The sequence below is a fragment of the Haliaeetus leucocephalus genome, unplaced genomic scaffold (genome assembly GCF_000737465.1).
Source record: "Haliaeetus leucocephalus isolate CR32 unplaced genomic scaffold, Haliaeetus_leucocephalus-4.0 Scaffold808, whole genome shotgun sequence".
NCBI classification, from domain to species: domain Eukaryota; kingdom Metazoa; phylum Chordata; class Aves; order Accipitriformes; family Accipitridae; genus Haliaeetus; species Haliaeetus leucocephalus.
In genome coordinates this window covers 349916-375827 of record NW_010973244.1, presented here as the reverse complement: position 1 = coordinate 375827, position 25912 = coordinate 349916, and the positions used below count along the sequence as shown (strand labels likewise).

At 40.5% G+C, this 25912-nt stretch overlaps 1 protein-coding gene across 1 annotated transcript; it reads left to right on the top strand.

Annotated features, from left to right (window-relative positions):
- Nucleotides 1-25346, top strand: LOC104840688. Its single transcript, XM_010581819.1, has 10 exons — nt 1-43; nt 148-460; nt 1896-1906; nt 2261-2545; nt 4584-4646; nt 4757-5081; nt 18756-18817; nt 22647-22940; nt 24380-24451; nt 25213-25346. Exons 1-10 carry the CDS (start codon nt 1-3, stop codon nt 25344-25346), a joined length of 1602 nt encoding a protein of 533 aa, XP_010580121.1.
- The last annotated feature ends 566 nt before the right edge of the window (nt 25347-25912 follow it).

Genomic DNA, 25912 nt, shown 5'->3' with positions numbered 1-25912 from the left:
ATGTGGCTGCTGAGTGCTTTCATCCTGGCAGCTGTTTTTTCTTGTATGTGCCCTGCGCACCCCGCTGCCTGCATGTCCGCCAGTGGCAAAGTGGACCCTCTCTTATCTCAGCTTCATGCCTCTAATTTTTCTCTTTCTTTCACACAGGCAGTTCTGCACAAGTCTTGCAGCAAACCCCCATATCCATCACCAAGCCAGAAAGCAAAACGGTGCTAATCAACTGTCACGTCTCCGATACTGATTTTGATAATGTTTTCATTCACTGGTACCAACAGAGGCCCAGTGCAGCTCCCAAGCGCATTGCCTACATGTCCTCCAGGGTCTTCCTCGAAAACAAGTCCGATGAGGGGAAGTTTAGCATTGAGAAGGACGCTGCCAAATCTGTCTGCACCCTGACAGTGAGCAAAGTAACTCTGCAAGACTCTGCTACCTACTACTGTGCTAGGTGGGATGCACAGCAGTAGAAAGCCATAGGGGACCCGCACAAAGATGTGCTCTGCTTTCTGAACCAGATTCTGAAGTGTTTGATAACACGCAGGAACATCCCCACCCTACTTTCCCTATCAGCCCTGAATCAGACACAATGTACAGGCAGCCAGATGCCAAAGACGCTGCTGAGCTAGTGCAGGCTTTGCAGACACACACACTACAGCCAGCACCAGCAGAGCTGTTACTTCACTTTACCAACTAAAAGGGTGTTTTTATAGGTCTGGCTGGATTGCCTCCGGGTGGGTTTACAGGACAGCAGGGTGGGCTAGCTAAAAGAAGAAAAAACCCTTTCTATTCCTACTACCCTTCAGGCTACATCTTTGGAATAAATCCCCAGTTACATCATTTGTGTGGCAGAATAGAAGGATATAAGTGAAAATAAACTTGAAGCACCGCTCAGGGCTGCAGATGTAATATACCCATTTTGTACTTCTCTGCTGGTAAAGAATCTTGTTTTAATTTCTCTTTGTTTTCCATTTGGAGTTGATCAGACCTTCATTTAGGTTAAAGCACAAGTCTCTTAATTGACTCCAGTGAGGCTTCTCATCCAACACTGCAGCAAACATGCAAAACAAACAGCAGCTATACAACACATATTTATATTTCTGTTTTGCAAACAGAAAGACATTAATTTAAGTTATTTCACCCCTTTTCTCTTTATGACCAAATAACTGATAGATAAAGTCACAGGACCACAAAGGACCTAGTATTACCAGTCTCCAGTATGGGGTGTCCAGAGCACATTAAGCACTGGGGTAGCGGTTGCATTTCACAGAAGAGTGAAAGATCGAATTCCTGTCACAACTGTAGGACAGCAGTTACTGGATCTACATGAAAATCCTTGAAAAAAGAAAAAAAAGGCTGACATAAGTAAAATAACATTACGACAACAGAGAAAGGGGAATTGGTTTTCTTTCCAAGGGAACCAGCAGCGACCTTGCCTCTGAAGAATGACTTTGAATTGCACAGAATATTTTCTATATTTTGTTTGCCCTAATGATCTTTAGTTCAAACTAAGCCGATGGGGGCTGTAAAGCATTTGTGTTTCTTTGCATAATACCCAGCATTTGGAGATGCCACCCTGGGGTATAGCACCTCACCTTACCTGTGACAAGAAGTAGTCACAAGCGCAGCAAGACTACTTCTGAGCTCCCAAATAGCTGCTGTGTATTTTCCTGGTCTTTGGCATTCAACCTGTGTGATGAGCAGTAATTTGAGACCCCTCAAATTCATTAAGCTCCATATTCTTTTTTTTTTCCTTTTATTGTCACTGGAACTCAGGTAAAGTGTAGGACCCCATGCATTGTTTAGCAGCTTTCAACTAGTCTAAAAGCAGTGGCAAATTTGCTTCAGACTACAAAATTACTTTGTAAACTAGTTAAAGTAATTGTGTGGGTGTGCATGAGAGAGAAAGAAGGTGAGTTTGTGCCACTTTTGAAAAAGCTATAATGTGACTATTAGCATTTAGCGGGGTTAAGTCAGGCTGCTTTATCTCAACATCACCCGCCTCTCCGGATGATGCCCAAGTGAGTCATTTCCTTTCCTCAGCCCCTGCCAGGAAAGCTGTCACCTTCCTTGGGAGGCAAGATGCCAGCAAGAGCCCTCAGGATGCTGCTGCTCCCGCTCCTGGCCCTGGCTGCAACCTGGTCTCGTAGGTTCCCCTCGACACCACCGCACGGCGCGGGGCAACGGCAGGAGGCACCCCATATTTACGTGTGTGAATGAACAGCAGGCTAAGAGTGTTTGTTCTGTTTTCTCTCCTTCTTTCTAGATGGACGAGCACAAGTGCTTCTGAAACAGAGTCCAATATCCATTACCAAAGGGCTAAATAAAACTGCATGGATTAAGTGTAAAGCCGAGGGCATATCTAACTTCCAGTCTGCATATATACATTGGTACCGACATATACCTTCCAAAGCTCCCGAACGGATTCTGTTTATTGGAGGAGGACAAGCTACTTATGATGACAGCTCCTATAGGAATAAGTATTCTGCTTCGAAGACCAGAGAAAACATCTGTGCTTTCTCAGTCAATGACATCGACTCCAATGATGAAGGTACCTACTACTGTGCCTACTGGCAGTCCCACAGAACTATCAGACCACAGGCAGTCTGTACGGAAAGCTGCCTGTACCCTGAGCAGCAAGCTTTCCGTCAAATGCAGAGAACCACAATTGCACCTTCCTGCCTTTAAAATATCCCAACAGGTTTATGCTGAGTACATAAGTATAAATAACAGACAAAGAGAAAAGCGAAGAAATGCAGTGTGCTACAACTCAGCTGGTATAATGTGCTGTGCTGGGGAAAAGGAGCACTCCTGTGGGTGATGGTATTACAGCTGAGTTAATTATACAGTAACACAGATCATCTTTGAATAACATAGATACTTTCACAAATACAGTGTGAGCTAGCAAAAATGAAGCAATGGCAGGGAAGGAGCACAGGAGGAGGATATTTGCACTGAAGATCTAGCCTGGGAGACTTCAGATCCAGGTCACGATGGAGATACTGGTGATACTCATCACCAATCGCTCCCATTAATGGTTATGATGACAATGACTGCTTTTAACACCGACACTCCTTAGAACCCCTTCTTATAGGCAAGGATCTGTTACACTGGGCAACACCTGATAAGATGGCCCTGAGAAAGGATTGTAAAGACTGTTTACAGGAGAAAGCTGCAATTAAAGCAGGGAACATATGGAAATGGTGACACAGCACTGCTGAGCCAGACACCTGGGAGCAGAGCCACAGGGAAATTTCACTTCTGTGGCAGTAGTATTCACAACCCCATGTCCATGTGAGTGTTTCATGGAACTCAAGTGCACCATTTCATCTGCTCAATGGCAGTCCATCCCCCATCCAGGGTTCATTACCTAAGTTCCTACAGGTCCAGACATCTTCTCTGAAAACATCGTTGCTGCAGGTTCTTCTTGCAGCTTTTGTTTGGCCTTGGAAGATATCTTCCTCTCTGGCTTTCACACTTAAGTGGACTAATAATGAAGACAGAGTCTTCAAGTCAGTAAACTCCATGCTTATGATAGTTTTGTTGTTGTTCTTTCATTGTAGATAGGTCTACACTACAGGCCCTAACACAAATTCATGTATCTTATCACAAGGACAACAGAAGAATATGAACTTTCTCTACTAGCTGTGAGATGAGATTTAGTTGTATAAACTGCTACTGACAAAGACCTAAAAAAAAAAAATCCAGAGTAGATTATCTCTTTGGGGTCAGAAAATGAGAAATCTTTCTCAGGGAAGAGCGTGGTGTGTGGTGGCTGCTGCCCAAGGGACCGTTTGCTATGAAGTCTTTGCAGGGCACATTTTCAGGGCTCTGAAATGAGGGAAAGTACAAGAAAAAGCAGAGGGCAGCAAACAGCTGGCTGGGAGACATGCATGCTTCACCCTGGCTTTGCCATAGCTGCAAGAGCTCTCTTGGAAAAGAGGTGCCAGCTGTATTTTTCCTATCTGCTGCTACAACACTATCATCAAGGAAGGCAGGCACTTGGGCACAGTATGTGCCCAACCACCTTGCTGCCGGCAGGACACTACTGCCAGAGGAACCAGCCCTGAGGAGCTGGAGTGCTGTCCCAGAAGGATGTCTTGGAGACGAACCACATCTGGGATAGATGGATAAGGCTGACCAGAGGGTTTGGAGACATTTTAAGTGAGAGTAAGAGATCATAGTTCACTATGACTTATCCCATTTGTCCTACCAAAGCAGGCAGTATGTTCTAGGAAAGGCTGGTGAAGCATGCTTCTGGGCCAGTTTCGGGGTGTCTGAGGAGAGGAGAACATCCTTGGGAAGGGCCAGATTGAACAATATGAGTTTTTATGTGTGTGCTCAGCAGGTAAATCTGAGAGGAATGTAGTAGACAGATGAAGAAAAATTATTTCACATTGAGTATTTTAGATCCTTTCTACACTGTTACTCCTGTGGTTTAGCTTGTTGGTAAATTTAACCCCCTCAATGCTAGCACATTGAAGAACGACCATTGGATGTGCCAAATGAGTCATTTCCTCCTCCCAGTCATTTGATGCTTTCTCCACATGAAGGTCTTTATAACATTTCTGTCTCTATTTCATTTCCAGGTTTAACATGCACAGGCAGCATGTTGCTTCTTCCAGTCCTTCTTGCAACTTCGTTTTGGTCCTGTAAGCCCTTTTTCCTCTCCCCTCTCTTTCCCATATGCGGACAACACAGTCCTGGCTCCAAACTCCAGTGTTTTCTTCCCCTTACACAATTTCTCCGCTTCCCCTTCCAGGTGGAGATGGACAGGCAGTGCCAGTGCAAACCCCAAAGCTGCGGAGGCAGGTGAAGGGCAGCTCTGCCCGCATGGAGTGCGTAGTGAGCACCAATGCCATCATGCACTGGTACAAGCATCTTTCCGGAGAGCCACCAAAAAGGATACTGTACATGTTGGGACAGTCACCTGTTTTTGATGACAGTGGTGATAGAAGAAGATTTCAAGCTTGGAAACATGCTACTGAGCCCCGTTATGTCCTCACGATAGACTATTTAACCTCGAGGGATTCTGGCACTTACTACTGTGCCTATTGGGTTTATCAAGGCACCACAGCATTAGGCGGGCAAAGATAAGTTGAACGAAAAGGTGCTTTGCGCTCTGAACCGCAAGTTCTGAACTTGCTAAAAATTCAGATACTTCCTTATTCCAGCCCTCTCTCAAGATTCTCTTCAGCAGGATAGGAAAAACAACAGTACCCTGTGACAGCTGTTAAATATATGATGTTAACAATCCATCTATCATTTCAGTACCACACATATCTGTAATATCCAGAAACTGGAGACTTCCAATCACTTTAGGGTAAATATATGAAACATTGCTCTTAAAATGAAAGCTTGATTATACTGAAAGCACTCACCTGACAGTGAACACGGCCAGTCTGTGTGCATGAACAAATGTTAGCTGTAAATTTCTCTTCTCTTCTCTATTAGAATCCTTGGAGCAAGCACAGAAACATATCTTCACCCCCTCAGTGCTTTCTCTTGAAAAAAAACATGAATATAAAAGGAGAGAAGACCAGGTGATCTTGCACATCCTCCGTCTTATTTCTCTTTTGTCTTCCTTTGCATTTCAGTCACTACAAATTCCTACAGCAGCCCAGAAAACCTAATTGTATTGTCACGATTTCTCTCCTGATGTGTCCAGGACAGAACAGAAATCCTTATCCATGGCAAGCAGAGACTCCCAGACCCTTTGGGTTAAGAGTACTGAGTTTTACAAATCAGGTTGTACGATCAAAGACTGGTTCTAGGGAAGCTGGCATTTGCCTGACAGCTAAGTCAGAAAACTGAGATAGTTTTGTGCCACAAAGTTCCTGAATTAGGACAGAGTGCACATGCTCAATATCCTGTGAGATATTCCTCTAATGCATCTGGATCTTCAAAAATGAGCACAAATACCTTCATAGTGGTGGTTTTATGGTTCCACAGGCTCTGAACATTGTTTTTGCTAAACGTTTGGTACAATTTGAGTATATAACACCTTGTTACAGATCTTTCTGGCCTCCTTAGTTATTTGAAAAAATAGGTTGTAGTACATGTGACCTCACATGTTCACTTCAGTCAGCCTCCTTCTCATCCCCCTCAGGGTGGCCTAAAAGAAAATTAAACAGACTTTCCCACAGTTATTTATTGGGAAGAGAGGGACCCATTCCATTACCACCACACAGAAGCAGGTATCTCTCCTTGCCTGCCTCTCCCTGGAGCCCTGTGCTCATGGGCACCTTTCCAAGCCAGTTAGCAACATGTGCTTACTGCCAGCTTGCTGCATGTGGCCAACTGCCAGCAGGAGGGAGGCCGAAGCAGCTCATCTCCCTCATGCCCATTGAGCTGCAGCCCAGGCTCACTGGTCACAGGCAAATGCCCCGTGACACCAGCCCCGCTCATCGAGATGCCCCTCTGCGATGGCTGTTGATGGTAGCCCTCACCAGGCTCGCTTTTGTTTTCCAGTCTTCCTTTCCAAGAAGTGTTTGCATCTCAACTGAACTTTGAAACCGAAGACCTGCGGCTGAGCATTTCCTCCCGCACTCAAAACCAAAGCAGAGTCACATCCCCGCGGTGCAGCTGCCCTAGTCGCTGCAGGCTGACGGCCTCCAGCTGCTTTGATGGAGGGCAGCACCAGCACGGGGGCACCCCGGGCACTTTGGCATGCTGCAGCTGGGTGACTAAGCTGAAGCAGCAAGAGGAGCTCCTTAACAGGATGGGGGAATGCCTCCCACCCACTCAGGCACTGTGCACCAATCTGCACTCCTCTGGGTGATGGCATGCACTCACCGCCCACTGGGTGACCTCCAGGCCGAAACCTTTGCGTCCCAATACACAGCTGGAGCTGCTCTCACTCGCAACCCTTTCTCAGTGGCTCTAGCTTGAGTTTTACAGGGCCACGTTCCTTGGATTTACCAATGGTTTTTGTATTTACCTGAAAAGCAGACAGGACTACAGCCTTCTAACCAACTTTAGCATTTGCCAGTTTGGAGAGGGTTTTCTGCAAATGTGCCCCATCTGCTTGTGCACAGAAGACCTGTCGCTGGAGACCACTCAACAGAGTCACCTCCTCCTCCCACACAACACTGTCCCCATCTGGGGTCCCTTTCACCCTCCTCTGACTCTCAACAACAGCAGAGCGTGACAAGCAATCATGCTGCTCCTGGCAGTGCTTGTGGCCACAGCCACCTGGTCTTGTAAGTCCTTCCTTACTTTCTTATCTTTCCTCACAGGCACCCATGGCTTTGCTAACAGGCATCTTCCCAAATCTCTGAATTCCACTTAATGACATCATTTCTTCTTTTCTCTTTCCTAGGTGGATTTGCACAAGAAATTCCCATGCAGAGGCCTATATCCATCACCAAGTTCCAAAAAACTGCACGGATGACATGTGAAATTCAAACATTAGAGTCAGGTTTTGATGGCACCATCATACACTGGTATCAACAGAAGGAGGGTAAAGCTCCAGAGAGAATCCTGTTGTTTATAGGAGGGGAAACTTCAGTTGAAGGGGGCTTTCAAGCACACAGGTACATAGTTGAAAAAGTTCCTGGTCAGAACCGGTGTGCTCTTACAATAAAAGATGTCATTCCAGACGACGCTGCTACTTACTACTGTGCCTACTGGGGCCCTCACAGTGACAGAAACTCAAAGATTATCAAGGAAAAAAAAAAAATAAAATCTCCCTCAACATCTGAACCACAGGGTTGTAACTCTGCCACTCCCTGGGTCGTCTCACTCCATCTGATATGAGCTGCTGAAAGGTCAGACCTTTTTCTGCTACCCAAAAAGAGCAGCTAACACTGCACAAGTGTCCTTTTCAAAGTCTGGGTCATAATTAGCAAGTGGGTCTTCAAACACACGCCTACCATTTTAACAGCAAAGGAAGTCTTCACTGCCTTAAGACAGCATATAAATACCGCAAACTCACCTGCTCCTTTGGTGCTGTTTACACAGTCATGGCAGAACTCCGGCAGCCTTTGAGGGCAGCAAACATTGCTTTGATTTTCTAGTCCAACCACTGTTGTCCCATAGGAAAGGGAAGGCAGTAAAAGAAAGACAGCAAAGTACCTTGGTGATGGGAATGATATGCCTACCACTGCCTAGCACTTCTAAGAAAAATTTCCCCACTGTAGTCTTCCTGATCTACGTGTAAGCAACTGTAAGTCCCTGGAAATATTGTTTACCTAATGTGGATACTGCAAAAATGCACACGGACCAATTTAAATCAAAGATTTATGGTCTCTTATCTACCACAGCTGATGATGTGTTGCTTATAACCATCCTCTTCTTTCATTTCATGTTAAGGCAAATAGGATAAACAGGGGGTTTTTTGGAAGGAAAGAGGTTTGCTGAAACTGTCAAGTTTGATGGACTTATTTCAAATTTGCAGTTAGTTAGTATAAGGCCCTGGGCACAGCAAGCATTTCACAGAGGAACCTGAGAGGAATAATTTTTGCTTGTGCCTTTAGCCCAGTATGTGCCTACTCATCAGCTTTTCTTTTCCTGCTGAGGGGTGTAATTGGATACCTGAAATGCTGGACCATCACACAGAATGAGCTACGGGAAAGAAGATCAGGCTAGGTGCAAATAAACACTAAACACCAGCAACCTCAGACTTTGAAAGTCTTAAACACAAAGTGAAGTTTAAGCAGGCAAGTTCTCACTGATTTCACTGAATCCTGTTGGTATCTTCAGGGCTATTCAGTGGTGTGATGCACGACTCTCAGCCAGAAGTTGGTACTGTCACATACTGTCTTTATTCATAGGATCTCATGGCAGTTTTCCAAAGAGTTTCCTCTTAGTTCAGTGAATCATCCTTACTTTGTGTTGTTTTCTGCCTTCCGTGTGCAGCGGCTTCCAGAATCCACCACCACTGCACTTGCACTGCTGCAGTCAGCGTTGATGTTTTTCTCAGGGACCATTCCCTTGTAGTCCTGTCGTGGTGTCAGAAAGCTTCCTGAAGCAGACCTCACCTTCGTTGGAGCATGTGGCATCACTGTGCCCATTTTATGATAGTAAAATTGATGTGGACCATTAAGAGACCCATCTTCAGTGGTTTCACCACCTCTAGCACACTCCGGATGTCTCACAGGGGACCAGCACTTCCCGAGCTTCACAACAGCTGCCCATGGTCTGTCCACAGAGCAATGCCCCATGCAGGGGAGAGTCCCTTCCCTTCCCTTCCCTTCCCTTCCCTTCCCTTCCCTTCCCTTCCCTTCCCTTCCCTGACACATTCCTCTGGCTTGACACACAGTGTCACCAGCTCCTACCCAAGGGAGTCCCCTCCTCCTCCCACATGGCATTGCTCACTCTGCACCGGGGCTGATTTCCTTCTCATCTCAGTCTCAACGGCAGCAGAGCATGACAAGCAAACATGCTGCTGCTGGCAGCACTCGTGGCCACAGCCGCTTCGTCTTGTAAGTCCTTACTTATTTTCTTACCTCTGCTCACAGGCACCCATGGCTGTGCTAACAGGCACCTTCTCAAATCTCCAAATTCCAGCTAATAACATCATTTCTCCTTTCCTCTTTCCTAGGTGGATTTGCACAAGAAATTCCCATCCAGAGCCCTACGTTCATCAGCAAGTCTAAAGGAAGTGTACGTCTGCAATGTAACTTTAAAGATGTCTCTGAAGCTTTTGATACCACCATCATACACTGGTATCAACAGAAGGCGAATAAATCTCCACAGAGGATTCTGTATTTTTCAAAGGAAAAAGTAGTAGAAGAGGGTTTCCAAGCACACAGGTACCTTGTTGAAAAGGCTTCTCACCAGAAACTGTGCGTTCTTACAATAAACGACATAATTCCAGACGACACTGCTACCTACTACTGCGCCTACTGGCGCAGTCACCGTGGTAGAAACTCAAGGCTCACCTAGACAAATACTCCCTCAGCGTCTCAACCACAAACAACTTGAAAGATCCCAACTCACTTGCCTTGGTTTGGGTGAGATCCCTGGCCTCAGGTGCAGGCTCTGGAGAAGCAGGACATGCTTGGTGCTGACTGATGCCTTGGAAGCATCAGCTGCCAAAAGCTAGAGATTTCAACTGAGCAAGTGCAAAGTGCAAAGGGAATGGTGAAAGCCCAATAGCTAACACATCCTCTGCATTCCATCTTCTCCTCCTTTTTGCTCAAGCATGTACGTGAACTGGTTGCAAGGATTTATTTAACTGAAAGTGACACTTTTCCGTACTGTTGTTCCTGGAAATAGGTCAGCACGTTGTACTGGAGCTCTTCAAAGACTTTGGCCTGACAAAGAAAACTGAAATAGAGAACTTTAGCCTGAAGGTTTGTAAAATTTTAAGCAAAGAAAAAGGAGTGTTATTTTCACTTAAAAGTTGGAGGAGGAAGATTTTCTATTTATTCCTCCTGAGATCTGGAGGTGGGAATTTTTGTTCTTTTTTTTTGAGCTGTATCAGCCCCTTCACCCCTCCCTCTTGCTTATCAATGTCTGTGTTTCACTACTGTTCATCGCAGTAGTGACGTATCCGAATTACCCAAGAAGTTGAAGACGGAGTTACCAAAGCCAGTACCAAACAAAAGAGCTTTCTATATTTAAGACCAGCTTTCCTTATTTGAGCAATGCATCCCTCCTAGCTGTTGCCTCAAGGTGCATGCTGACCCTCATAGCCTGAGAAATTCATTCACAGAGGTTTTTCTCTACCGTCAAGCCTCTCCTTAAATTTTCCTTCACTGTGGTACCCTGATACTGTCATCACTTGGCTCACTGAAGTGTAACTCATTAAAGAATATTAGTCTGATGGGATGAAAAAGTGACACAACAATTTAGAATGTGTATTAGGTCTCCAAGTGGCTACAGGTCAGTTTTGTCCTCCTCCTACTTGCAAGCCCAGATCATACAGGGGAGTTAGACAAGCTGTCTGCAATATGCAGTGCTTCACTTTGTTTCTTCTAATGAGACCTCCCAGCTACTCACTGTCATGACTGTAATCCAATAGTCCCAGCAACTGCAGGTGAGATGGTGGTGGCCTCCTTCGTTGTGTGTCTGAGGACACAGCAGGAAAAGCACCGGTCGGCACCGTTCTCTGACTACATCGCTCCTGCCGTTGCTTTGTGGTTGCGATTACGATGTTCCTGCCCAGGAGCCTTCAAAGCAGACGGTTGCTTTTGTTACACCTACTTCAGCTGAAAGACCTTCACCCTCAGTCTAGTTCCTCCCTCTAGCCACAAACGGTAATTTCTTAATGATACGTTATCTTGGGCTGTTTTACAAGAAACCCATGCACAAAGGAAAAGCCTCCTTCTCCCACCAGCTAACAGATGGAAAGCTGCCAGTAAGCTGCTGCTGCAGAGCCAGGAGTGATTCCAGAGGATGGGCAGACAATAACCACGTACCAGGGACAGAAAATGCAACAGGCAGCACACGGACACCTTCGCGATGCGTATGGTGCTGGCTCTCCCTCCTTTCCCTCTGCTGAATTGTATGAAGACAACTAAAAATTAACTCCATGCTAGTAGTACTTGAAGTCACTTAATTGCAGGTGAGAGGGGGTGTACCCCTTTGGGAAAGAGCAGGATTATCACCTGAAATTATGTGTTTCTTAACATGCACAGCCCTGTGCACCTATTTGTGTGTCTAAAATTGAAGAGAGACCTTCACCTAATTCTTATGCATTAATCGGAGGGGTTTTGCAACACTTTAGGAAAGAGATTTGCTCCAAAGGGCATTAGATATCAGCTGCACAACCAGAAGCAAGTCTGAAATTCCTGATGTCCTCCCAGCAGCCCAGGGCCAGGCCTTCACTCAGTCTGCCGGGGCTGATTGATTGGGAAAAAAACGGGATTTTCTTCAGCAATGGCATAGCAAGAGAGCATGTTAGCTTATTGCAAAGTCAGAACATAGTGTGGAACACCTGGATCAAATACTTCGGCACGGGAACCAAGCTAATCATCTCCAGTAAGTACCATTATTATTGATCTGATTTTCACAGAGGAGTCATTCAGGTTCTCAGATAATTAAGAATGAAAAACTGTAGGAAAATTAATTTCTGCCTGACAAATCACATTTTGTCTGTGAACTGTGCATTCCCACCCAGTTGGGTGGGTTGATGGGCAATAAATACATCAATCTCATTAATAGAAAGATCACCTTTAGAACAATTAATGGAAAAATGAGGAGAGGTAAAAATTTAAATATTGGCATGGATTCGATACTGTTCTGGGAAAGAAAAGTGAAGTGCTTGATAGTTTACTCTCAGAACAGCAAGTGAGAAATGCAAAAAGTCTCTTACTGATAGAGGTGGTTGAGTCTAAGTTGATTGGGAAGGAAAATTGCCTGGAATGTAATAAATTTCTAGTTCCTGGCCCTACTGAAAGTAACTGGTTTACTTCTGCATTTGTATTAATCTTAATTGTGGTGAAGCTATGCAATCAATAAGATGAATGCTGTTTTCAGTATAAAGCATATAGCAATGCATGTTGCTCAGAAAATATATGATACTATCAGGGGGACTATAAAGTCAAATCATAAAAAGCAAAGGAGAGATATGGAGAAATTTAAAATGTTATCCATGCCTCTGACCAAAAATGTTCTCTGGTGCAATTTGCAATTAAACTGTGTCTGTGTAAAGGCAGCTACTTTTGCCAAAAAGACAACAGAGTAACCACTTACCAAAGGCATGAATTTAGTTACAGGCGTCAGCAAGTTTTGTTTAGAATATGGACTTTGCATTTAAAATACAGGCTTCAAAATATGAGTTTGATGAAACTTTAGTTAAGGGACTTTCACACAATAAGTAATTTGCAAGTTAGGACACAGGGAAAAAAAATTATTTATCTGTATATTTAAACCAACAAATAGCTAGTAAACTTTCTCAATTTCCTTGGGAATCACAATGTAACCACATTTCTTCTTAAAACAGCAGAAAGAGGTTACTTCAGAGAAAACCTATCAATCAGACCAGAGGCAACAGATTTTTATTAGCGAAATCCCAGAGCTAAAAGGATTAGAACATAGTTATGAAATAAGCACAGCACTGCTTTCTTCTCAGAAAATGCTGGGTTTAAAAACCTGAACATTTTCCTCACTACAAAAATTGAAGTGTTTCTAAAATGGCACTCTAGTCAATGGTAAAAATTCAGCTATTGCACTGGGCCAGATTTATCACCAGCCTCTAAATCAGATAGACTTTTTCTGTAGCCCATGCAAGAAAAGTGCAGTGCAGGAGATATTGCTAAGCATGATCAGACTGTGGGATGCTGATGTCAAAATATTTGGAACTGGAACTAAGCTTATTGTTTCAAGTAAGTACAAAATGTAAAACTTAATTACTTCTAAAATGCTTTTCAGTACAGTTAGATACTGGCTGCGTGAAGTGCTCTGCTATTTTAGCTCCTGCTAGTTTTAACTCTACTGAATGCTTTGCAGGATTTTCCTCAAACAGCATTTCCATAGGCAGAACACAACGTAATTGTTTTGTATTTATATATGAAATGGGGGAAACACAACAGCTATTGCAGCACAGATGTATAACTAACCCCATTATTATTTTCTTCTTAAAGATGAATTTAAATATGGCAAAGATAGCATTCAGAGAACTAAAAAATGTTCTTCTTGTCTTTAAATATGCATATTCAACCTTTGTGATATTTCTAATTCATTCTGACAGAAAGGTGTCAAAACTTTGGGTTACTCAAATTCTTTGAAAAGCAAACATTTTCCTTTAGGGCTATGTCTGACTATACCAAATTAAAGGAGTTATCTGAGATATGCCCAGAACTGTCTGAAGATATGCATAGTTGAAAGGCTGCTCTCTCTTCCTAGCTTTTGCAGAAACTGCTTATTATCAGTTATTACTATTATTAAGGAAGAATGCAAACTCAAAATGTTTTGACATACTTATCAAAGTTATTTTGCTTCAGGTAAACTTCAGGTGCTTTAATACTTGCCTGTGATTCGGCTCAGCTAAGCACCTGAGATGAAAACAGTTTGCGTAATTTTGACCATTGGAAAATGTTGTATATCTGGTTAGTGAGAGGTTCAATGCCAATCCATGCACAGTTTTGCTTCATGTTACTGACAACAAATATATTGGTCAGGGGTCTTGTGGTGCTCCGATATCAGCATAATGTTCACCAATTCTAGGTCTGATTTTATGGGGATGTATAAGGAGCAAATTACTTGGCCACTATCTGATCAAATAGAGCCTCTGTTGGTGCTGCTTCTCTCCAGAAAGCAGAGACGGAGCCAAGGTGCTCAATCTGCACCATCCATCTAAACTTTCAGAAGACTAAAATTAATTGAGATGAATCCTGTCCATTTAACAACATACATGCCCTCAAAAACCCCCATAACTTTTTTTTTTTTTTTTAGTTTAGTTTAGGCGACTGCTCCATTTTTACTTTTCTAGGGGCTAAAAATTGATTATACAGCAAATCTGATTTTCTTTAAAGAATACTATTTACCCGTATAAAGATATCAGAGCTGCATTGTTATCACAAAGACTTTATTCACTGTGATGGGATATTACACCAAGGTGTTTGGCTCCAGTACAAAACTCACTGTGTCAGGTAAGTTACATGCTATTTTCCATACAATAAGCTATAGGAGCTTGGTGTGGTCATATAGATGAGTGTTATAGTGTCCCAGAGGGCACTCAGCCTGCTTAGAGCCTCAGTCGGCACCATCCTTGCGCAGGATTCCACTCCCCAGCTTGTTATTCCTAAAATAAGCCTTGTTGTATTTGTAACGCAGTGGTTTAGGATCATAAACATTTCTGAAAAGGAGCTAATTTGAGCCACTTTTGATCATAGTCATCCTTGGAAACGTGGAGGAAAATGACCTGTAGTAGTTTCCAGAGTCCTCATTCTTTCCTCCAGCTGTACTGAAGGAATAAGAAGGGAATCAAGCAGCTGTGACTTAAGCATAAAAAATGAAAACCTCTTCCCAATACAGATACAAAGAGCAACAGGCAATGGCCGTTGCCAAAATCCTTTTTTAATTAGGCTAACAAAAGTGAAATAACTTGTCCATAATCATTTTTGCCATATACACAGCACTTTGGTGGTAGAAATACCACCAAATGTTCTTATTGCTCAATAACATGCAGATGAACAAGTGATCCATTTTTTTGCCTTTCCTGCAGAGATATTTATTTTAGTGGAAAGTGGAGGGCAAAAATCTTCTTTTTCCCATTAACTGTGCTTTAAATGCCATAATCCTGGAGTAAACAACTACACAAACAGAAAGCAGAGTAACTATTGCTACCAAACGTTTTAATCCTGGTTAAATACATAAATTTACATTAGCATATCAAGCAAAGATTGTTTTTAATTATTTATGTCAGAAAGATTAAGTAAATCATAACTATAATTCAATAGAAATAGCTGTGTCAGGATAAGCATTTTGTTTTTACTGAAAATCCTTACCTTGTTAATCAGGTAGTTGCCATGCTTTTAGTATCTACAGTGTAAAATAAATTATTTTCAAGCATCACTCTAATTCTGTAGGATTTTGTCTTTATGAGGCCAAGGCTTCTGACTGATTAATAGAGTAAAAGGCCTGTTGTTACCTCACACTGAAGATCAGGCATTTCATCACAGCTTGTCTTTTCAGAGGTGACTATCCAACATTAGCTCAGTAAGTTACTCCTCGTGGGAAGGAATGGAGAAAACCAGGACTTAGGATAAGTAACCTTAATTCAGTTGAATCATCGGGGTTTGAGTTTGAACAGAATCTTTTCCCAGATCTATAGTGAAAGAGTAAAATAATATAAAGAGCCAAACTCCCATCAACTTGTAATGAACTTGATTTTGTTCTTTTTGGTCTCTTTTAATTAGTTCTGACCAAAAGGAAGTTGCTTGAGACTTAAAATAACACAGGTTAACAGAAGGGCTGGGATTTGAGAGACTCGTTTGGCATTTGCATTTGGTGGAACAGATGAGTTTTTAGAACCTTACAGCAGAACAGGAATATTAATCCAACATAAACTGGCAATACAGGATTCTTCTGTAAGTATCTTTCCAAGGAATTTAGGCACTCACAAGGTTGCAACAGGGAAGTCAAGACTGACCTGAAGACTGAACCAGCCTCTCCAAATCCTGTTTTTTTTCCTTCAGCACAGAAGCAAGAGTGGCTTGCTCAGCCAGCATGGGGCTGGTTTGTCTCTGCTATCTCTTGTGCTACAGCTGCAGCTGGGTCTCCCTGGCAACTGACAGGCATATTGCTAACTGATTTTGAAGTGACAAAAAGAACAATCTACTAACACTTCTAGGAAATAATTTCATAACAGAAATTGTGGCAGCAATATTTGATTTCTTTAAATGCTATCTCCTAAATATTACTGAAGTATCTACCTTGTTTTCATCAAATGCATTGAAGTTCAGAGTTCAAAAAGCTACAAATTTTTGTAATTCTATGTTATAAAATATACATTGCCTAAAGATAGATTATACTTAAATTTATTTACACATTACCTGAAATTGGATTAAACTGACTTTCTACCCTTTTAAATCAAAATGGTGAAGATTAATGTATGCATTAGTTTGCATTAGTACTTTTTTTTAACAGGGAAAACATGAACCCCTGAATCAAAACCTAGTAGACTTGAAAGTCCAAATGAGTGTTAGGACAGAAGGATGGACCTGCAAGACATAAATAAGGGAAGATGTGGCCACTCAAAAGAAATCTGCAGAGTGAAAGCCTGTTACCATGACTAACATTAATAGGAACATTTCCGAACAGCTATAAAATTTCAAGGATTTCATGGGCATGAAGATGAGTTCAGTATCCAATTCTTTTAAGGCAATGTTCACAAACAGGTTTCAGTGTGAACATTCCCCTGTTCATAATGGTCTCTGTTATCTTAAAGCCATGGCCCAAAAAGATCAGCTTGAACTGGTGACAGCATGCAGTGCTAGGTTCTTGTTGTAGGATATATAGTTGTACACAGATGTACATGCAGATATATATATAAATGCATGATTTTCCATGTTGTCAAGGTGCTAACCTTTACTGTTCCTCATGTTTTCCATAGAAACCCCAGAGGATGCTAAGTAGTCTCAGTCTAGAAAATTACTAATCTCAGGTGTGCAGGATCTGCTTAAATACTTCTGTGATTTTGAATGCCCTCTGTTAAATTAGGGCTCCATCGTCCATTTTGTCAGTATTCCAAATCCTTAGTTTTTGTGTACATGCAAGCTTATTTATTTAAACCTGAAAGACTAATGTAATTGAAAACTGTTGTATGAGGAAACATGGGTTCATCCCTACACCATTTTGTAAGGAAAGTTAACTATAGAAATCAGAGTGTCAAAAGAAACTGGTGCATTTCTAATAGGAAAACTAGGTTAGGCTGGGACACAAAATGAGGTTTTAAAAACATTAAGACTAGGTGGGTTTTTGCAAAACACTTGTATCCAGTGAATATTACAGTCTTCAGAACTGGCACAAAGCTTATTGTTTCTGGTAAGATTTTTAGTATCTAAGAAAATATGCCTTATTCTGATAATCCAAAATCTAGAGGAAAGGGAATGTGATACGCTATTTTAAAATATTTATAATAGATTAAAATGCAGATTTAAAAGTATAATACAGAAAAGTGATGTGGACTTTGCAGTAGCAGAATTAATTTCTTTACCACCCAAATGCTTGTATAAGAGAGGTCAGGGTAAACTATAGGACTTAACATAAGCCATAAATTGCTGAAATATAACTTCTTTTGGATACTTAGGGCTACATCAGGTCATTCCCTTGTGCAAAGCTTACTGCCCAGAGCAGCAGAATCGGGGTAATCCAGAAATGCAGCTGTAGATTGCCCCTTGGCCTCAGAGCAGGGGGAATTGAGGTGCTATACAGGAAAACATTGTGAGTGCCAACAGATCCCCTAAACCGTGGCTGAAGCTCTGCATCTCTCTGGTCAAGGGGAAGGTCTTTCCCCATGGATTTGCCCTAACAAAGCCAATTTGTTCTAGCCAAGGGGAAACAAGCTCTCTTGGATGCACCGTAGCACTGGTTAGCTGCAGGCAGTCAATAAATAATCAAGAGATTAAAATGTGGGGGGAAATCCCAGGCCTTCAGAAATGTTGCCATTGGTTTCATTGTCAGCAGGATTTCACCTGAGGTGCACATGGTTTTCCCTGGGGAGAAGCCAGAAGGCCCTGGGGAAGGACAGGCATGGGAATGATGGAAGTTGATACTTCTCTACCACATACATAAATGCACGTGTGATGTTTCCTTCTGGTAATGACTGCCTGCAACAGTACTGCATGGGCAAGTACGCAGGATTTGAGAGTGAACAGTCCCGATCCTGCACCCATTTAAGCAGATTACAGTAACCTCAACATGCAGAGGATTAGGCCCAAAATGAGTAAATGCCCCTCCACTAGGCTTGAGAGGAGCTGTGGCTGTTCAGGACTGCCTTTCATTAATTCAGTTAAACAGTGGTCTAGCATGAGTGTATTTTTAAATCGTTTGGTCAAAAACACTCACCATCGCAGAAAAAAAAAATAATTTTTCTAGAAAAAAATCTAGAGGAAATATGGTAGCTTAATCAATGCCCCGGACAACAACAGTTTTGGTTTGTTTTGATATTTTTTTAAACAAGTGATGGCACTTGAAACTGAATTTAAAGTGAGCATCACTAAAGACTAAAGGCTTGGGAATAGCAGCATTAGTTGAGATTGAATTAAAATTTTCTACATTCATGTAGCCAGATGAACAGACTCTTGTTCATATGATGGTTTTAAAAACTGGTCCTTGTCCGGCCAAAAGGTCCCAAGAAGTTTCTGTAGTGGAATATACCACTGTGTGTTCGAAAAGGTATTTGGTTCTGGCACAAAACTCATCGTCTCCAGTAAGTGTTTTCAAATACTTTTTTTTTTTTTAAGTTTTGTAATGGGAAAGCTTTGAAGTGAAGGTTGCCAGCTCTTTAAGGTATCTGGGGAAGCTCACATTAGTTCAGGACTATACTATGTTATTATCAATGATAATACCTGAAGTCACTGGCAAGCAGGACAAGAACGCTGTTTATGAGCCGAGTGTGCTGGGTGCTCTCAGCTCCCACTGGCTTGAAGGGGAACTGAGGAGCTTTGAGTATCAGACAAAATTACTGCATTTTGTGGGATCATCCAAGTAATGAGAATTAAAATTTCAGCTTAAGAACACATTGACTTTATTTATAGATCTTATTTATAGATACATACAAAGAAACTGTAGAGGAGTTTCATTATGAAAACTGTTGACAGCTAATCTATAAAAACATGTATTTTGAACCCAAATTCATTAATAGCTCATTGATTACAAGCCTAACTCCAGAATTTTATTTGCACAATATTTTTCAAGCTCACTGCATTATTACAAGAAAGAAAAGACAGATTTTAGCTTAAGAAATACCTGAACTTGCTTATATATTATTTTAAAAAGTAAGACCTGTGTACCTTTTAAAACCTGCCTTAGAAAACTGTTTAACAAAGTAAACAGCAACATTTTTGAAACTTCAACTAAACCAAAAAAGGCAGCAGAATGGAAGTTCATGACTTTAAAATCCTTCAGAAAGGATCAGATCATTTGCCCAGAAAAGCCAGTGTAAACTGTCTTGTTGACTTCAATGACTTTACAGATCAGCCTGAAAATACATCAAAATCTACAGCCAATTATACAAGTTTTCATCCTTTTTTCCATAAACATACCAACAGCTTATGGAGATACATATATATTTTTTTCCCCACACAAACATATATATACATGTATATATGCAAAACTTAATTTGTTCAGTTCTCCACTGTCATCCATTTACCTATGTGTGTACATGAGACTCCCCTATGCATGCACACAGTATTCAAGCAATATGTTTCCTCAGTATTGTGATATGATTTAAGAGTTTCATTTAAGCTAAGCACCTAGGGTCTTTTTATGGTAAATGGAAAGACACTGGCAATTCCAGAGGTGGAAATTATTCTATCTTAATAGAAGTCCCTAAAACGGGCAGGATGAACTACCAACTAGAAGCATCTCTCTCTGCCTGTCTATTTAGATTTGATAATCCAAGAGAATAACATCAAACCAGACAAGTAAATTTTAGCCTACTGAAATTAGTCAGGGTAACTTACTAAGCTTTGAAAACCTAAAAGAAACACCTAAAATAGTCATGAGGCTTTGCAGAGTGCAATGTCACTGGGACAGGAGCTACATCATGGTCTTCTGAACATATACAACTCTGGAACAAATAAATGATTTTAGAAATTAGTTTAATCTTGCATCCCTGGGAGGACTGATGCATAACGAAGATAAAATTAACCACTAAATGAATGTTAGAGAACCATAAAATTGTTAGCAATTTTATTTCTGGTACAACAGAACTCAGTCCACAGCTTCATTTCAATGACAAATCTCCAAAATGAAGGAAATTGATAATATAAGGCTTATCTTTTTGAAGATAGACAGCCTTATGCTTTGGTCACCTTTGTTTTTAAACACTGAGTATGAAATACTTCAGAGAATCACTAAGTTGTTTTAGGGGGGATGCAATGTAGAAGATTGCTCTAGAACAGCCAGATCATTTAAAGAAAGGTGGAAGCTTTTTGGCAAAAATACATGTTTATAATAATGTGTTCTCTCACAATGCATGAAAACTGCACCACTCAGCCAGACCACACTTTAAACCCTGTGCATCTAGCTGCTCAAATTCAGTGGCAGAAATTTACATAGGAATCTAAAGAAAAAGAGTGGTGTAAGGAGATGGACACCCAAAATGTCTCTGCTGCCTTAAAAAAAAATCTTAGGCAGTACCTTCTACATACCTTCTTCTGAAAACTGTATCTAGTCTTCGCTTCCAGTTAAGCACAGACAAAAACAACTGCCCATGAGCACTGCCTATGCATGCACTGCAGACGTTCAAGTTTAATTAAAACAGACTTTTAGGTTTACTATCCACTTTTATAATACCAAAATGTCTTCTCTCTGTGGACAAAATCTGGATGATTTGGACTCCTCCTAGTAACATAAGGTTTAATCCAGAGAGGCAAACAAAATGGAGATTACCTACAGTTAGCTTGTGGAAACAGCTCACCTTTCATTTAAAATATATTCACATATGTTCATAGTGAGCATGTTTCACAAAGCACATCACCTACAACAACTGTAGCATGGATAGATATGCTATTTGGATATAGAAACATTATCTAGATATAGCATGTTCTTCTGCTTTAGTTTAGTTTTTTTTTTTTCTTTTCAGATGTGTTAATTCAAACATTTAAACAAATCTAGTATTGAAGGAACCACATTGCCAGACTTTGGGGTCCAGAGCATTTTGTGATTCCGTTTTCCTGTCTTTATCAAGATCATCACCTGGCAAATACACAGCAGGTCTTCAAAAAAATGGCAACAATAAATTTCTGTTGCCTTTTTTTACCCCCCCAAAAATCACAAAATTAATATCAGTTTTAAAAAAAAATTAATTAGATATACCAGATGTTCATTAATTAGCAATGGGGACTTATACTGGGGACATAAAACTGCAAAGCTTTGAAAGGTGGTCTACCTTTAACATTCTGTAGACAAACTTTTCATGTAGTTGTTTTTCCATAAACATTATAAAGCAGTATTAACTTCCTCTTATAAAATAAATGAACAAAGCTTTTTCAGGAACTATTACTCTTATTTAATAATTGTCAAAGACTTGTGCAGACAAATACACTTTCTGACAGCAGTACTGCTCAGAAGGCCATGGGATATAGGCTTTCATGTAGTCGCCTGAAGTTTTCTAACTCAGTTTCAAGGGAGATTACTAATATCTTCACCAATATTTCAGTTTCTTAATATTTCTCAAAAATAATTTTTCAAACAGTTTTGAGTAGGTTTCTAAGGTTTTAAATAACCAGACTTAAATTTATTTTTCTAATAAAATACTCAAGAAATCTTTTGTGAGATACTTTTTAATCTACTCTAGTATTAGAGTATTAAAGAGTAGACCTAGTCTACTCTAGTCTTTCTCTATCAGATGTGTTGCTTGACAAGAAGCATGAACAAAGCAGTCTAGATGTTAGTGTTCACTAAACAATTTAGGACTTAAATAATGTTTCTCCATGCACATGGCATAGTATCAAAGCTTACATCAAACATTCTCCAGACTCTGGAAGACTCTATATTATCTAAACAAAAATGAGTTTAGAATATTTGAATTGAGTCTTGTCTTCTGATCTTGAGCCTGGTTTTCTGTACCATACCCATAAAATCTCTATTCATTTTAGTTCGCCATAAAAGAACACATTTAAAAATAAGGTTAAAAGTCATATTTTCTATTCCAAATTATTCTAAATAGTATTGTAATTGGTTTTGACTGAAAATTAAAACTTGACATTTGGGTCCCTTTAAATAATATTTAACATAAAGTGTGTTTGAATGCCAAGTTTGTCCAGCTCGCCAAAAACTTATTTTTACTTCAAGGATGGAAGCAGCTGTAATTCATCCATCCTGCTACCTAAAATTCCTTTTATACATGAGACATTTCTATTCCCATCCTAAGTATTTCACAACAAATTAGAGAGCTAAAACATTTGTTAATAAGACATTTAGGTTGTTGCTCTTCAGAATTTATATTTTATGGCTGCATATTTATTTACTGTACACTATTGATCTTCCAACCCTCTGTTTTGTTAATTTTTTTCTTCCAATAATCAATCCAGGCAAAGCAAGTTCTCAACCGGCACACTCTGAAATCCTGCAGAAAAAACATGAAAATGAGACAACATATGTTTGCCTTATTGAGAAATTCTACCCAGAAGTTATTCGGGTGACATGGACCGATGAAGCACATAAGGAGGTAACAGACAACGTAGTACAAGGAGACCTTTGGAAGGCCACAGAAGAGGGTGAATACTCAATCAGCACCTGGTTAACTGTATCAGCAGCAAACAAAGACAAGAACTATCACTGCAAATACGAGCATGAAAGCAATGAGCATTCACTGCAAACACAAGGTACATACTACATGTTAAAAATTTCATTCTACGTATTATTACAGACCTCACTTTTTCTTTGCAATAAAATTATAGAAATAATGCTTTCTATTACTGTTCCTGAAAGCATCTGTGCTCCTTGGCACAACAACAGCTAAAATACACATCCAAAGTTTCCCCACAAAAAGCAGCCCAGCCTGTGCTATGCTCCCCAAGTGAATGCCCCTTTGTAACAGGTAAAGAGCAGTTCTTGAACCTCATCAGGTATAAACTAGCATAGCTCCAAAAGGGCTGCACTGAGCCGTGCTGGTTACTTTCCAGTCTACAGAAGTTTCTGAAAACAATATTACCTCTCTGTTACCCATGGCTTACAGGTGTAAGTCCCTCCGACACCTCCTGACATTAGTCACAGCTATAAAAAACTAAGGAGTTAAAAACAAGGTTGCTGGGGATGTAGTGGAAAGTTTAAATATATTACTTACTCATAGTCCAGCAAAAGTGAGGTAATGACCATGTATGAAAATAAGATATCTCATTTAATTGTGGAAAGATTGATTACGCAAAGCAAAATCTGAAAGACAATGCAATTTTAAAGAAAAAAGTAACCTATAATAAATCCAAATTGTTTAAATCATGGTAATATCTTTAAGAAAAGCTGCCTATATTAGTTTAGATCAATCTTTGCTCAGTACCTACCTCAGTTCAACTTACTATAAATTAAGGTGCGTGAGAGCATGGCCATGAATAACCATTACATTTCAACCTTCAAAATACATTCTGACAAAAACATGCTTTAAGTTTTAGGTGGAGGATGTATTTAGTAATACAGATGTCTTTAAGACCACGTATCAATGCATACAAACACCGTAAGCAAGAACAAACACAAATTTGCTGTTTCAAGCACAAAAAGGGTTTATTTTAAAAGGACAACCACCACCAAAACAGCAAATTCCCAATAGGGGAACCTTAGATCATACTCTCCTCTAGAGTATTCTTTAGTGTTGAGCAACCATTAAGTATACACACTAATTGAGGTCCCTTCTGACGTAAATTATTCTGCATTTCTAATAACAGTACTTTGTGAAGGCAAACAGACTGCAGTTACTTCAGTGACAAGATCAGGGGTCAAATTGACTGCAGTTCCAAATAAAAGAGACTCTGCCAAGGAACAGCCTAATGGACACATTCCTGAAAGGGCAAAGGCAAACCTCCCACTTATAGCAACAAATACACAGTCACTTCTCTACAAGCATTTCCCCCCTTCAAATTCTCTCTGCAAATGAATCCTACTGGTGAACATCTGCTCTGCAGACAGATCTTGAACATCTTTTTTTGTTGTTTAATATTAACTTCCCATTTCACCGTTGATGTACTGCCTCTTTTTTTCCCTATTTCTCAATTTCTGTTTGTTAAAATTAAATAAAAACCTAATTGGGGCATTTAAACTCTCTTTCTATTAGAATTTAACAAGCCGCCTTCTCAGGAAGAGGACTGCAGCACATATCCTGGGAACAGCACAGTTTTTAACAGAGGTAATTAAAAAGTATTAAAATGTGGGAAAGTGATGCATGTCATGCAAGACTTAGATATTGCTACATCAGAACATCATGAAAATCATCTTTCTAGATAGCGGACAGGAAATCTTTTAAGTCTGGGGTCTGTAACTTAAAAACGCTTCAGTGCTACTCTGAATTAACTTCTGTTGTGGATTATAAGAAGGGGCTCTCCTACCTTTATTAGGTAGCTTTATTAGGAGCTTTCTTACAATGCTACAGATGCCGTTCGGGCTATTAGATTATTAGCCTGCACTGAGTGCCACTTTTTTGAGTACCTGAAGTAGTTAAATGCTCAACGCTTCAGCTGATGCTCCATCAGCCTAGCAATTGCCCAGCACTTTGGACAAAGAAATTTTATTTCAGCTTGAACGGGGATTTAGGAAGAATCATGAACACTTACGTTAAAAAAATCCAACACCAAAGGATTCAAGCAAACATGATGCTACTGGTGATCAGTGCTGCAAGCACTAGAATTATGTTCTTGCTTTTGCCGGGAATAATAACCCAGTGGCATTGAGAAGCAGTCTAATGCTAAGAAACCTGCTTGATATAGAATTTATTAGCAGCGGAAACTCACTCAAAGGACAGTCAGACATTGTATGTGTTTATACACTGTCCACTGGAATCAATGTAATTGCAGCAGTAAACAGACTACACAGTCCCAGTTCTACCAATCTTTTAGGAGGTTGTACAATATTGACATTAAACAAGACTTTTCTGTCTTATGTTTGTTACAGATCACTTAATGCACAGGACAGCATATTTAGTGTACATTGTCCTTCTTCTGAAGAGCTTCATATACTATCTAATCGTACTCTTCTTCATCTACAGAAGGTGGGCTCCAACCAAGCATGAAGGAAAGAAAGCATAAGTGGTGGTTTAGGAAAGGCTTACAAAATCGTCTTCAATTTGCTTTGCTATGTACTTATCCAGATAGACTCCCCTGCTCTCAGTTTTAGATGGAACAACAACAAAAAAATCCCAAAATAATTTTCTGGCATTAGTGCACAGGGCTTGTTTTGCTTTATTGCTAGTGTTTTAATAACTGTCTGGTTTTCCTAATTTTTCTGAGTATTAAACTGAAGTGGGCAATAGGAGTAAGGTTACATACCTTGAATTTTAATCCAAAATCCATATTGCAAAACGAGGAAGGTACTCATGTTAAAAGTAGTTACGCATGCAGAAGTTTAGAGATGTAACTGGGCTTTTGACATATAAAGCACAGATGCATTTTATCATTGCACTTAAGGCTTAATTAGGAGCATTCCTATGCTGTAAATTCACAGGCATTTGTTCATTTTTACTTTCAATGATTTATTGCAACTCATGTATCCACTAAATCAGGACTTAAATATTCTGAAGTGATGTGTGCTTTAAGAGTCAATTAAACACAACTTTAAAAAGTGAACATAATATTTTTGAATTAAGAAGTCAGAC

Excerpts from the sequence above, each read along its gene's own strand:
- LOC104840688 (XM_010581819.1), top strand. The coding sequence starts at position 1 with ATGTGGCTGCTGAGTGCTTTCATCCTGGCAGCTGTTTTTTCTT. Across the intron at positions 44-147 it reads CCTGGCAGCTGTTTTTTCTT|GCAGTTCTGCACAAGTCTTG; the intron begins GTATGTGCCCTG and ends TCTTTCACACAG. Across the intron at positions 18,818-22,646 it reads CACAAAACTCATCGTCTCCA|GCAAAGCAAGTTCTCAACCG; the intron begins GTAAGTGTTTTC and ends TAATCAATCCAG.